The sequence below is a fragment of the Macrotis lagotis genome, chromosome 3, assembly GCF_037893015.1.
Source record: "Macrotis lagotis isolate mMagLag1 chromosome 3, bilby.v1.9.chrom.fasta, whole genome shotgun sequence".
NCBI lineage: Eukaryota > Metazoa > Chordata > Mammalia > Peramelemorphia > Peramelidae > Macrotis > Macrotis lagotis.
The window spans coordinates 39800503-39812797 of record NC_133660.1 but is presented as its reverse complement, the minus strand read 5'-3'; the positions used below and the strand labels follow the sequence as shown (position 1 = coordinate 39812797).

The window sequence follows — 12295 nt, the reverse complement described above, 5'->3', positions numbered from 1 at the left end:
TGGTGTATTTTTGAAAGGCATTTCAGATATCAAGTACGTTAAATTTGTAAAAATAAAAATTATGTAAAAGTTCTTATTCTTACCTGTTATTTTCTATGCTGCTTGCGATAGCTGCAATTAGAAGCATAGCATTATTATATTTTTTTTATTTTACAGGTAGCTGTGTAAAGTTGGGTGGCAGGCAGATCCAGAGGTTATCATGAAGTTTCCAGGCCCCTTGGAAAATCAGAGATTATCTTTCCTTCTGGAGATGGCAATCTCTAGGGAAGCCCAGATGTGGAAAGTTAATGTGCTCAAAATATCGACCAATCAGGTAAACATTTTGATTTTTTTTTTTTTACTGGAGATATTTTTGTAACATGCAAGGATTTCAAGGGGGTGGGAAGAAGAATATGTGAGAATAATTTTTTCCTATTTTGTAGCTAAATAGCTTATTTCATAAATATTTTCACACACTTCAAGATAAGTTGAAGAATTTGTTTTTGCAGCTAAAACAAAATTGGTTTTCTGCCAGTCAAACTTGAGATTCCTTCTATGGCTGTATAACTTCCAAAACATAGACTTTGTCTCCCATTTTGCTCCTCCGATGGTATTAAATAAGTCTTACAGAAAGACACACTCTGAGACAAGTTATTATGTACAATTAAAAATTGGTTTTGCAGATGTTTATTATTCAACACAGATTTCTAGGTGTGACTATGCATATCATCCAAGTCAGCAGTAAAAAGGATGGCAAGAATATTCCCTTTGTTTAGTGGAGGGAAGAAGTCTCATTTAAAGAGCCTTTGTTCTTTCTTTTTATTTCTATTCCCCACCTGAAAAAAACAGCATCTTTTTCTTTCTAGAGTCAGTAGGGTGAGTGGCATCCCTATTTTAAGAATGAGTAAAAAGACTTACAAGGTTAAATGACTAACAGGACTGGAACTAGAATCCAGGGTTCCTGGCTATGAATTTTGGAGTTTTTAAAAAACCATAAACAACACCTGCTTTTAATACAGATTCCTAGAAACCATCTGGTGAATCTTGTTTTCCCATCAGAACAATGCTGTAACTGTGTTCTAATAAAGGTCCTAATTTCTAATAACTCATTTATGACTAACAGTGTCATCAAAAATATAAATATGGTTGTAGGCTTGTAATATTTTGAAAGCTGAAATTTTATAGTATGTTGAAAGACCAAATATAAATTGTAGTGCATATTGAGAATGCAAGAGTCCTTATGTGAATTGTACATTAAACACCTAAGATATCCTCTCAAAAATACTGGCTAGCTCTTATATAGTGCTTTAAGTATTAGTAAAGTATTTTACTTAGTGTATTCCATTGGATCATCACAAAGAATCCTGTGAGGTAGGGGCATTTATTAGTTTCATTTTGTAGATGAGGAAACAGGAGGCTGAGAAGTTGAGTGACTTGCCCAGGGTCACATGGCTGAGAAAGGTCTTGTAGGAGATAGTATTTAATCCAGGCTTTTTAAATGAGGCTGGGGATTCTAAAATGTAGGTGTGAGGTGAGATCTCATTCAATTCGTCAATGCTAGACTGAGTGTGAAGGCATTTATAGGGACAGGAGGTAGAATATCATGGTGATGATGAATGAATGACAAGGTTATTCTGACTAGAACATAGTGTGTGAAAAAGCTGATGGATAACTGTGTCTACCCAAGCAATGTAGAGGACACGTGAAAGCGATTGGAGGCGGGGGAACAATCAGGAAAAGCCACCTTCTAGAATGTGAAATTTGAACTGAGTCCTGAAGGGATGGAGAAGAGGAGGGATAGGCTTCCAGCAATGTCATAAAGGGGCATTGGAGCTTGGGTGTAAAGAACCACAAGGAGTGCCTTCTTTAGGGCAGGTTCTTCAGTGCTCAGACTGGATCTTGGCCTCTGCCGCCTCCTCAGGTATCCTCACCCACTAGTCAGGCAGTCATTAAATGGGAAGGCCCTAATGGGTTAAGCTGAAGTGCTAGGGATACCCCCTCCCAAAAAAAAGACAAAAGCCAGTCCCAGCCTTCGAGGTGCTCTTAGGAGACAACAGGCAAATGGATATGTGCACATAAGATTTATAATAATAATATTCATGTATAGCTTATGAAATGCTTCAAAAAGAAAGGCTTCCTGAAGAATATGGGATTTGAGGGCAGCCAGGAGCAGAGATAAGGAGGAATGTTCCAGGCCTGGGGAGCACCCAGAGCTAATGCCAGAGCCAAGAAATGAGGACATTGTTGTTATTTGGATCAGTCACAAAGCCAGTGTCACCAGTTGAGAGGAAGAGAGCGGAGGTGGACTGGGTTCTAAAGACCGGACAGGATGTTATATGTGGAAGCCACTGACCTCTAGTGAGGAGGGGGAGCCTCCAATCAGTCCTCCAGCTCCAGTGTTCATGTCACAGGGCCTATATCTTTCCTGATCAGCTAAAGGAAACCACATCCACCAGGTACCTCCACCTTCCTTCCTTTCACTTCTAAAGCATCTGCATAGAATTCAACTGCTCTTGGAAATTCCCAGGGATCTCTTAATGGTCATATCTAATGATTTTATTCTCAACCTCTTCATTAGCTGAGCCTTGTGCCTGGGATGCTTGTCCTCTAGCCTTCTGAGACCCACTCAGAGGTTGTCTTTGCGTGGCCCCACTTTCTCCACTCATCCTGATTGCTCGGATCTTTGTTCTGAAATGACCTTACATTTATGTTGCAGTGATTTACACCAGACTGAACTCTTGGAGGGCAGAAATTATGTTTTGTCTTTCCTTAGATCAGACTGAGTGTTTGGTTGAATTTGATGTTAGAGGAATTAGGGAGCCACTAGGATGTATGGAATTGGAGAGTGAGTGGTCAGAGGGATATTTTGGGAGCTATATGAGGTTGGATTGGAGAAGAAGATTTGAGAGACAGGAACTAGAAGGTAATTTTGGTAATCCAGCCAAAAGGATAAGACTTGAACTGGGTTGGTTGTGACAGGCAGGTAGAGAGATGGGCATAAATGGGAGAGATGCTATGGAAGTAGGAGCATTAAGACTTAGAATTTTTGGAGTATGGGAAATGGAGGATTCCAGGCTGCTCAGTTTCTTCAGTCATTCCTCACTCTGTCCACATAAAAGACTTCACTTTTATAAAGAAAAGCCAGATCTGGGGATTGATTCATTAGTATTGTACTTAAAAATGATGTCTTGGAATAAAATCTAACTGTAACAAGATGGGATGGATCTTCATTCTAGTGATTACTGTCTTAAGAGGGAGGGTTTCAAAAACTAGTTAATTGATCTGTTTCTGAAAAAGCTGTTCCACAATACACTTTTAGCTTTTGTTAGTATGAGTGCTTAATTACAGTTGTGATTCATTTGCAACTGCACAGTTATCCCTGAAGATTTGGGTGTAGAGATTTCATTCATTTACTGAAATAGTAGGTCTTTGGAGCTAATTCTATACTGATGATTTAGAATTTTTTCACAGTGTGCTTCATCCAGTCAGAAGAACCCACATACTTTCTACTTTCAAACAGAAAACAAAAAGTCCACATGATCAAATTTACAGAATTCCCTTTCACAAGGTAGCAGGGATATATTTCAGAAGTGAATTATTTTTATTTAATTTCACAAATAAAAATATAGGCACAGGGTAAACTTGAAGGCCAAGCCATTGATCACTTGAAAGATTCTTTTACATCATCCAGAAAGAAGTGGCAACCTATTAGTACCATTTTCTCCCATTTAATCTGTATTTAAGATCTTTTTAGTTGTAGTCAGAATTGTAAATAAGATTTCTTTTTCTGGAGGCAATTGCTGCTTAGTGGCTCAGTAAGTGTCTGAGGTTAGATTTGAGCTCAGGGCTGTTCCTGATTCCAGGGCCAGTGCTCTCTCCATCACACTATCTAGCTGAGATTCATAGAGTACATGAAGGCAGCCGTGACATCAGGAAAGTGGGCCATGACATGTGTGTGAATTGGAACAGGACACTGGAGATAGCCCTGTCTCTGAGGCAGTCAGGGTTCAGGGTTTTGCCCAGGTCACCCAACTAGTTAGGTGTCCAGTGTCTGAGGCTGCATTGAGTTCAGGTCCTCTAGACTCCAGAGCGGGCTCTCTCTCCACTGTGCCTCTGCCTTATGGGCACAGGGGGATTTTCAGAATAACTGGTCAGTGGTAACATTGCTCCTTTTTAGTCATTCCTCACTGTGACCATTCATTCCAAACCTTATGGTCTTCAGACCTTAGCACTGAGGTTCACTCACACCAGACACTGGAGGCCTTGGTCTCCTCCATAGTGGCTGCCTCTTCCAGGATCCAGTGGTGGGAAACATGTGGCCAGGCTCCCAGACCTTCCTTCTCATTCCAGTTCTGGTCCCTGGCTCTGCCCCTGGCTGGCCTGAGCCCAGAACTTGGCCCTTGGTGCCAGATGGAGGCTTTGGGCTCCCTTCTTTGCCCTTCAGTCTCTCAGCTGCAAACACCTGCTCCAGTGCTCCCAGGAGGACCTCTGTGGTCTGGGGCTCTGCAGGGTGCTCAGTTTGATGAGTTGCTTAAATCTCATTGACAACATTTACTTTTCTCTAATCTCATTTCTGGACTTGACATTGTATGTGAGGACCCATGTATATTAAATATAGTGACCAAGTGCTTGTACAGAGAGATCTGGTGCCCACTTTACAGATGAAGAACCTGAAGCTTTCCTTCTGTCCTGAGATACTGGGTGAATAAGGCTGTCATTCAATCAGAAGCTTCTCAGATTCTTTGCCAAGAATACAGGGTGCTGTGGAAGAATCTAACTCTGCCTTGTACAAAGGAGGGAACTGAGACCCAGGGGCATCCAGGGACTTTGCAGCAGGCTTCCAGAGTTAGTGCTGGTTACTCTGTACCCCACAAGTTAGTCACTGGTTTCAAGAAAGGGCACCTACCGATATGACCAGAAAGGACAGTGATCAATGTTGGAGAGGATGTGGGAAAACTGTAACACTAATACATTGTTGGTGGAGCTGTGAATTCATCTAACCTTTCTGGAGAGCAGTGTGGAATTATACCCAAAGGGCAACAAAAATATGCATACCCTTTGATCCAGCAATACCACTATTGGGTCTGTACCCTGAAGAGATCATGAAAAAGGGTAAAAGCATCACTTGTATAAAAATATTCATAGCAGCCCTGTTTGTGGTGGCAAAGAATTGGAAACCTAGTGAATGTCCATCAATTGGGGAATGGCTTAGCAAACTGTGGTATATGTATGTCATGGAACACTATTGTTCTATTAGAAACCAGGAGGGATGGGAATTCAGGGAAGCCTGGGGGATTTGCATGAACTGATGCCAAGTGAGATGAGCAGAACCAGAAAAACATTGTACACCCTAACAGCAATATGGGGGTGATGATCAACCTTGATGGACTTACTCATTCCATCAATACAACAATCAGGGACGATTTGGGGGTATCTATGGAGAATACTATCTGTATCCAGAGAAAGAATTAAACAAAGACCAAAGACTATTACCTTTAATTTTTTTAAAAAATGTTGTCTTATGTACTACATAATTTTGCTATCTCTAATATTTTACTTTGTCCTCAAGGATATGTTTTTTTTTCTCAATACATTCAATTTTGATCAATGCATAGCTTGGAAACAATGTCAAGATTATCAGATTACCTTCTGTGGGAAGGGAGGGTGGGGGACAATTGTAAAATTTAAAGCCTTTCAAAAAATAATTTGTAGAAACTACTATTGTATGTAATTATAAAATAAATAAAATATTCATATAAAAAATAAAATCGTAACACTGGACTACCAACAAAAAAATAAGAAGAAAGGGCACCTGCCCTGATAAAGCCAGACTTCAGATACCCTCAGGAAGCTTCCAATTCAGTTAATGACCTCCAGTGGGCATGCTAGTCAGCTTAAAAATAAGTCAATAAAGTAAGTATAGGAAAATCATGTTCTGTTACTTAAATAAAAGATGAAGATTTATTCCTCACTATCCTGCTTTCTGGGACCAGTTGTTGAAAGGTTTATTCTATGGACTCCTGACTACCATATTGGGAAAGGCACATTTGTTTCCTCAGGTGGTAGATAACAAATTAGATTCTATCCTCAGGGGCTAAAGGAAATAAAGCAGCTATTCATCTTAAAGGTTATTGAGTGATTTCCTCAGTCAGCCAGAGTGGTAATGGGAAGGGACACTGATCATGATAACAAGTGGAGGGCCCTGCATTCTTTCAGGTGGGGCATTTTCTGAGACTTGCCAGCCCCTTGCTGTGGCACATGAGCATAGGACCCTGATAGGAGTTACATTTATCAATGAGAAGAAAATTCTTTTTGTTTTAAACAAGGCAATGGGGTTAAGTGACTTGCTCAAGGTCACACAGCTGGGTAATTATTAAGTGTCTGAGGTGGGATTTGAACCCAGGTACTCCTGACTCCAGAGTCAGTGCTCTATCCACTGCATCACCTTGGCTAGTCTTACTGGGAATTAGGAATAGTGAGCTAAGTCTATTAAAATAGATTTTTAACAATTACAAAGTCTTCCTGTTTGAAAGAATTGTTTTGATTGAAATCAGAGGACAAAACAGTGGTTATTGTGCCTCATCTTAAACATTCAAATACTCTGTTTCAAACTGGAATGTGATTGTTCTGCTCCAGTTGTTTTGCCAACTGAAATCAAGTGAAAGTAATAGCACAGGGATCAGTCACTCTGTGCCTTGGAGCTGATCAGAAGCAAATTATTTTTATTTGCAGTTAGAAAATTCTCTCTTTGTTTTGTTTAAAAACAAAAACAAGCAGAAAATTCTTGGGAGTTTTTCATTAATTATAGACTTTTTGATTTCAGTTAGTCTTTACAAACTACCTGGCTTTTGCTTCAGTGTTTCAGGAGATGAAATATATGACAAGTAGACTTGATATTTAGGCATAGGAGCAGTGTCCATGCCCCACAAAGAATGTTTACCATGCTTGGAATCTCCTAGTAGGATCAAACCAGGAAGCATTAAGTGTTTATTCCGTTCTAGACCTTGTGCTGAGCTCTTGGGGATAAAAAGAATGGCCAAAACTAAACAAAACCACTCCATCTTCAGGGAGCTTACATTCTAGTGGGGGAGACATGTAAATAATTTTATATATATAATATGATAATCATAACTAACATTTACATAGTGCTTGGAGTTTTGCAAAGAACTTTTACATGTTATCTCATTTGATCTCACAACACCCCTTGGGTGTATAGACTATTATTATACTCATTTTACAGATGAGGAAACTGAGGCTGAAAGCTTAGGTAGCCTGCCCAGGATCACACAGAGTATGAAGTGTATGAGACCAGATTTGAATTTGGGTATTCCTGTCTACTCCTTATCCACTATGCCACCTAGCAGCCTGTATAACAAAGATAGTGGAAGATAATATGAAAGGAGGATGAGATGTGAAGACACCCCCCCCCCCCCGCAGATGATGAACTTTTGAAGGAGGCCAGCACGTATCACATTTAGTACTATTGAATTTTATTAGCTTGTGTCTAATGCTTTAGCCTGTTAGAGTTCTGATGGAGGCTTACTCTGTTGTCAGTATATTAGCAGCCAGTTACTCAGCTTTGTGTCATCTGCAGATTTGATGAGCATGCTTTCTGTTTTTATCCAAGTCATTGACACAGATGTTAAAAAGCACAGTTCCTGTCAATATTCCATACATCCTGCCACATTGACACTGTGTGGCTATTCAGCCCATTGTGATTCAATCTGATGATCTTATTGTCTAATTAATATCTTCCTGTATTCTCCCCAAGAAGAGTATGACAAGCTTCTTTTCTAAAACTCAGGTCAACTGTATATGCCAGGCTGTTCCTTCATCTTTTGAAATGACATGGAGGAAATGTAGTGGAACCTATTCTTGATGAGCCCCCACACTGACTCTGTGGTGTCAGCACTGCTTCACTTCCTATACAATCACTAACCAACTCTGAAATAACCTTTCAAGAATCTTCCCAAGAAGAGAAGTCAGGCTCTCACTGGCCTCTAGTTTGTAGATTGTACTTGCTTCCTTATTTTGGAAGTCAGACAACATCTGCCCTTCTCCATTCCTGCATTACCGTTTCCTGTTATCCTATTATCATTGATAGTAACAGGGGCAAAAAAAAATCCCCAATGGCTTCCAGTTTTCAAAACAAGAGCATGTAATTCATCTAACCCAATTATTTGAATTCAATGAGGAAATGAGATGCTCTCTCAATTAGCTTCTTATTTATCTTGAGCACAAACTTGTTCTGTCATTTTACAAAAACAAAATAAATATTGAATAGCTCTGCCTTTTTATTTAATCCATCCCATGGAAAGGGATCCTGTCTTTTCTTAGATTGTTTTTCTCTAATTAGACCTTTAAAAAAAATGGGAAACAAAAACAAAAACTCATTTCATTATCTTTAGTTTCCCAAGTTGGTCTTGGCTTATTCTGAGCTTTTGTATTCCTGACACTGGTTTTACAGGATCATGCTGTACTCTTTTATTCATCTTTTATTGTTTGACCTCGCTTCTATCTTCAGAACATTAAATTTTAAAATGAATTGATTGATGGATTCACTCTGCACTTCCATAAGTCTCCTCAAACAAATTCAGTTTTCTTAATTTATCTGTCTCCAAAATTTCATTCATTTTGCATCTCCTATCCTTCCTGGTTTGGCTGGAAAGGTCCTAGTAGTGAGAAGTTTCATTTCCAGTCTTATGGGGTTGTGATTTGTCATTGCTTTGATCAGAAGTTTTCATTGTTCTATGTTCCCCATTATATCATTATTGTTATCATTCAGTCACTTCAGCTGTGTTTGACTCTTTGTGACCCCATTTGGAGTTTTCTTGCTGGAGTTACTGGAGTGGTTTACAATTTCCTTCTCCAATGTAGTTTTGTATAAATTATTCTCTAAGTTGTAAGCCATTCCACTCTGTATCAGTTCAAAAGTCTTTCCAGGGATAGGATGAAATGAAGCCACTTGCAGATCAACACATTAATCATTTCTTTCCACATAGTATTTCATTACATCTGCGCGCCTGTGTGTGTGTGTATTTTTATTTATAATAAATCCCTCTAGAGCCATGAACCAGTTCTAGGTTCATCCCATGAAGTCTCAGGTTCACTTGGCCTTTAAGATCAAATATTGGGGCAGCTAGGTGGTGCAGTGCATAGAGCATGGGCCCTGAAGTCAGGGGGACCTGAGTTCAAATTCGGCCTCAGACACTTAATGATTGTCTAATGTGTGATCTTGGGCAAGTCACTTAACCCCATTGACTTGCAAAAACGTAAAAAAAAATCAAATCTGCTTTGCTTTAGCAACTTTCATTCTTCTTTGCTGCCTTTATATACCTAGGCAGTCTTTTAGTAGTGGTAAAGACATAATCTACTGTTGAGATGATTCACTTTCTCCTTTCTTCAGAGTTATTGGTAATGATTGTGTCTAAAGAGTATGTTTATCTGTCTTCAGAAGTCTTTGGAAGTCCTTTCTTATGCCTCTAATGCATGTTGCAAGAAGAAACCAGAACTGCTTTGGGAGTACAACCCAGAGCAGAGGGCCCTGGGCAACCCCCTCCTGACACTGTGAGTGGTCACCCTGCTGCTGTCCTCCTTTCCCCACCTAGTTGGTCTGCAGGATTATCAGCTCCCCTGACTCCCTTCCTTCTCATCTGCCTTATCCCTCCTAATTGCTAACCCTCTTCAGTCCTCTGGTCCCTCCCCTCTGTACCTGAGACTTTGGTTCTGACTTGCTTCTGCCCTCTGATAATTCACCTCCACACTGCTCTATTCTCAGATCCCTTTCCTCCTTGCCCTCTTGTAATTCTTTTACCAAGACTTTGAAGCCTTGAATTCCTCCCACCATCTGCCTCTTTTGCTCCTAATCATGAACCACCAAGTGCAGCTCGAAGAAGTCTCTCACCCTTGCTCATTTGCTTATGATGTTCTTGGGAGCCCAGCATGCCTTTTGTTTTGTTCCTTATTGACTTCCTATCTCTCACCCACCCCCATCTCTCAGTTGGGGGAGGGCTTTGTCTCTTACTTTAGTGAGAAAATTGAGGCCATTGGACATGAGCATCTGGTTCCTGCTGCTTTTCCCTTCCAATATCTGAAAGGCTGCCAAGTCCCATCTTTTTTACCTCAGATGCATTTTTGGTCCAATTGTAGCCTCACTCTGACCTAGAGTGGGGAAGAGGGGTTTGTGTGGTTTTTTTTGAAGAGCCTGCCCTTTCTTTTTCAGTAGATATGGATAACAGTCATCTTGCTGTGGAAGAAATAGAATATATTGTTAGGCTGCTTCACCTCAAATTTTCTATTACTTTTCATATTGACTGAGATTATTCAGCTTTGTTTTTTCTTTTAAGATTACATGCATTTTATATTTCGACCCTAACAAAGCATCTGGTGAAAACTATTACAACTTCTGTCACCTCTTAAAAATCTGACATTTCCAATCAATTTCCTTTCATTAGTCTCAATTGTATAGCCATACTCCCCTTCCCTTCAGTCTAATACAGATTTTATTTTGTTTTATTTGTTTCAGCAATTTCCCCATCTTCCCAATCTCAGTTTATCTTACCCTCTAATTATTTCCAAAGGCTTTTTTACCTCAGTCTTGACAATTGTCATCTTATTGTCTATTTTGGGTCTACCTCATCTAATTCTATTCCCCAAACTTCCTTTTATATTCTTCTTAATTGTTCTTGATCCTTAGCCTAGAACGTTTTTCCTCCTTTAAATTTACTCAGTTATTTCCAAATTCTACCTTTGACTTACTTCATTAGTCAAAACCCCTCAAAATTTCTTCCTTAATTTTAAGGATCTTGTTCTTCAGCTCAAGTTTCCTTTTCCCTTTCCCCAATGTCTACTGTCATAGAAATTGTATGTAGAGCAAGAGAGGACTAACGTGACCTTGTTCCTCTGTGTTTTTAAAAAATGTGTTTTATTGATACTTTTTCCATTCTCTCATAATCCTGTTCACACAAACTTTCTCCTTATCCCTCCCAAAATGAAAGCCTTCCCTTGTAATAAACAAGACACATCAGAGCATTGTCCTTAACTGAACATAAACATATTCTCCACCCATTGTGCATTATATGTTTCATCTCCAGTGTTGTGGACTCTTGACTGATCATGGTTTGCATCAGAATTCTTTACCCTTTCCAGGAAAACATTGTATGAATTCTTCTCTAGGTTCTATTCACTTAACTCCACTTCATCCCATTCTTCTTTAAATCTATCAGAATCATAATTTCCTAAGGCACAACAAAATTTGTTGGGGGGAGGGTTTGTAGGATTTAAGGTGGTAACTCTGTATTCTTTCTCCCACTCCCACCCCAAATAAAAAAAAAGAAAAAAAATTTTAAAACACATTTAAAATAGATGAGAAAAAAAAATCCTACATTGGTCTTGTGAGAAACTGCTAATGGATATAATGCTAGACTTGGATTCAGGAAGGACCTACTTTCAAGTCTACTTAATCAGTTAAATACTTGGGCAAATTATTGAACTGTTCCCAGCCTCTGTTTCCTCACCTATAAAACTGAGATACTAACGGCACCAACCTCATTGTGTTATTTTGAAGATCAAATGGGCTAATGTATCTACATTGCTTGGCAAACTGTAAAGTGTTGTATAAATGTTAGCTGCTGTATTCTGTTTCTGTCACTTGCTAAATCCAGCCATCCTTGGAGCTGATGGGCATTCACTCATTACTTGTTCTTGGGACAACAAAAGTAGTTATTTATTTTCATTTGTCCTTAAATGGAAAATACATGAATAGGAGGGGCATGGGTGGTTCAAACGCTAGGAACATTTTTAGTAACTTTTAGAATGTCATTCCAAATTGCCTTCTAGATTGGATGAATTGATTTATAGCTCCATCTGGATTAGTACCTTCCATGGCTTTTGTGATGGGTGCCAATCTGATTTGTGTTTTTCTTGTTTTTAGTGATTGGAAATATTTGTTCATATGATCCCATAACTTTCATTTCTTTTTTCAGAAACTTTCCTCTGTATTTATTGGCAATTCTTAAATATTTGTCTTAGTTCTTCAATTTCTTGAATATAAGTCATTTGTCCCATACATTGCCTGAAAAAAAGTTTCCTTTGGTTAATTTTCTCCTTACTGAATTGTTTTTGTTTGTTCAAAGCCTTTTCAATTTTATATAACAAAATTTATCCATTTTTCTCTTTTATTTCTGTCCTTGGTAATTTAGTATATTAATCTATGAATTTATGCTATATTATCATTTTACTAGGTAATATAACCCAGCATAAGCAATTTCTTTCTCTTTCAGTTTGTATAATTCTTGTATGTGTCTTGATAGGTTAA

The 12295-nt window shown here is 38.9% G+C and overlaps 1 protein-coding gene across 1 annotated transcript in view; it reads left to right on the top strand.

Moving 5' to 3' along the window:
* CCNI (cyclin I) overlaps positions 1-12295 on the top strand; it is a 52377-nt gene that overhangs the window by 26344 nt on the left and 13738 nt on the right. Inside the window, exon 2 of the mRNA XM_074228548.1 lies at positions 157-313. Coding sequence (XP_074084649.1) covers positions 200-313 — 114 coding nt within the window. The 5' untranslated portion in view covers positions 157-199. The remainder of the gene's footprint in view (positions 1-156; positions 314-12295) is intronic.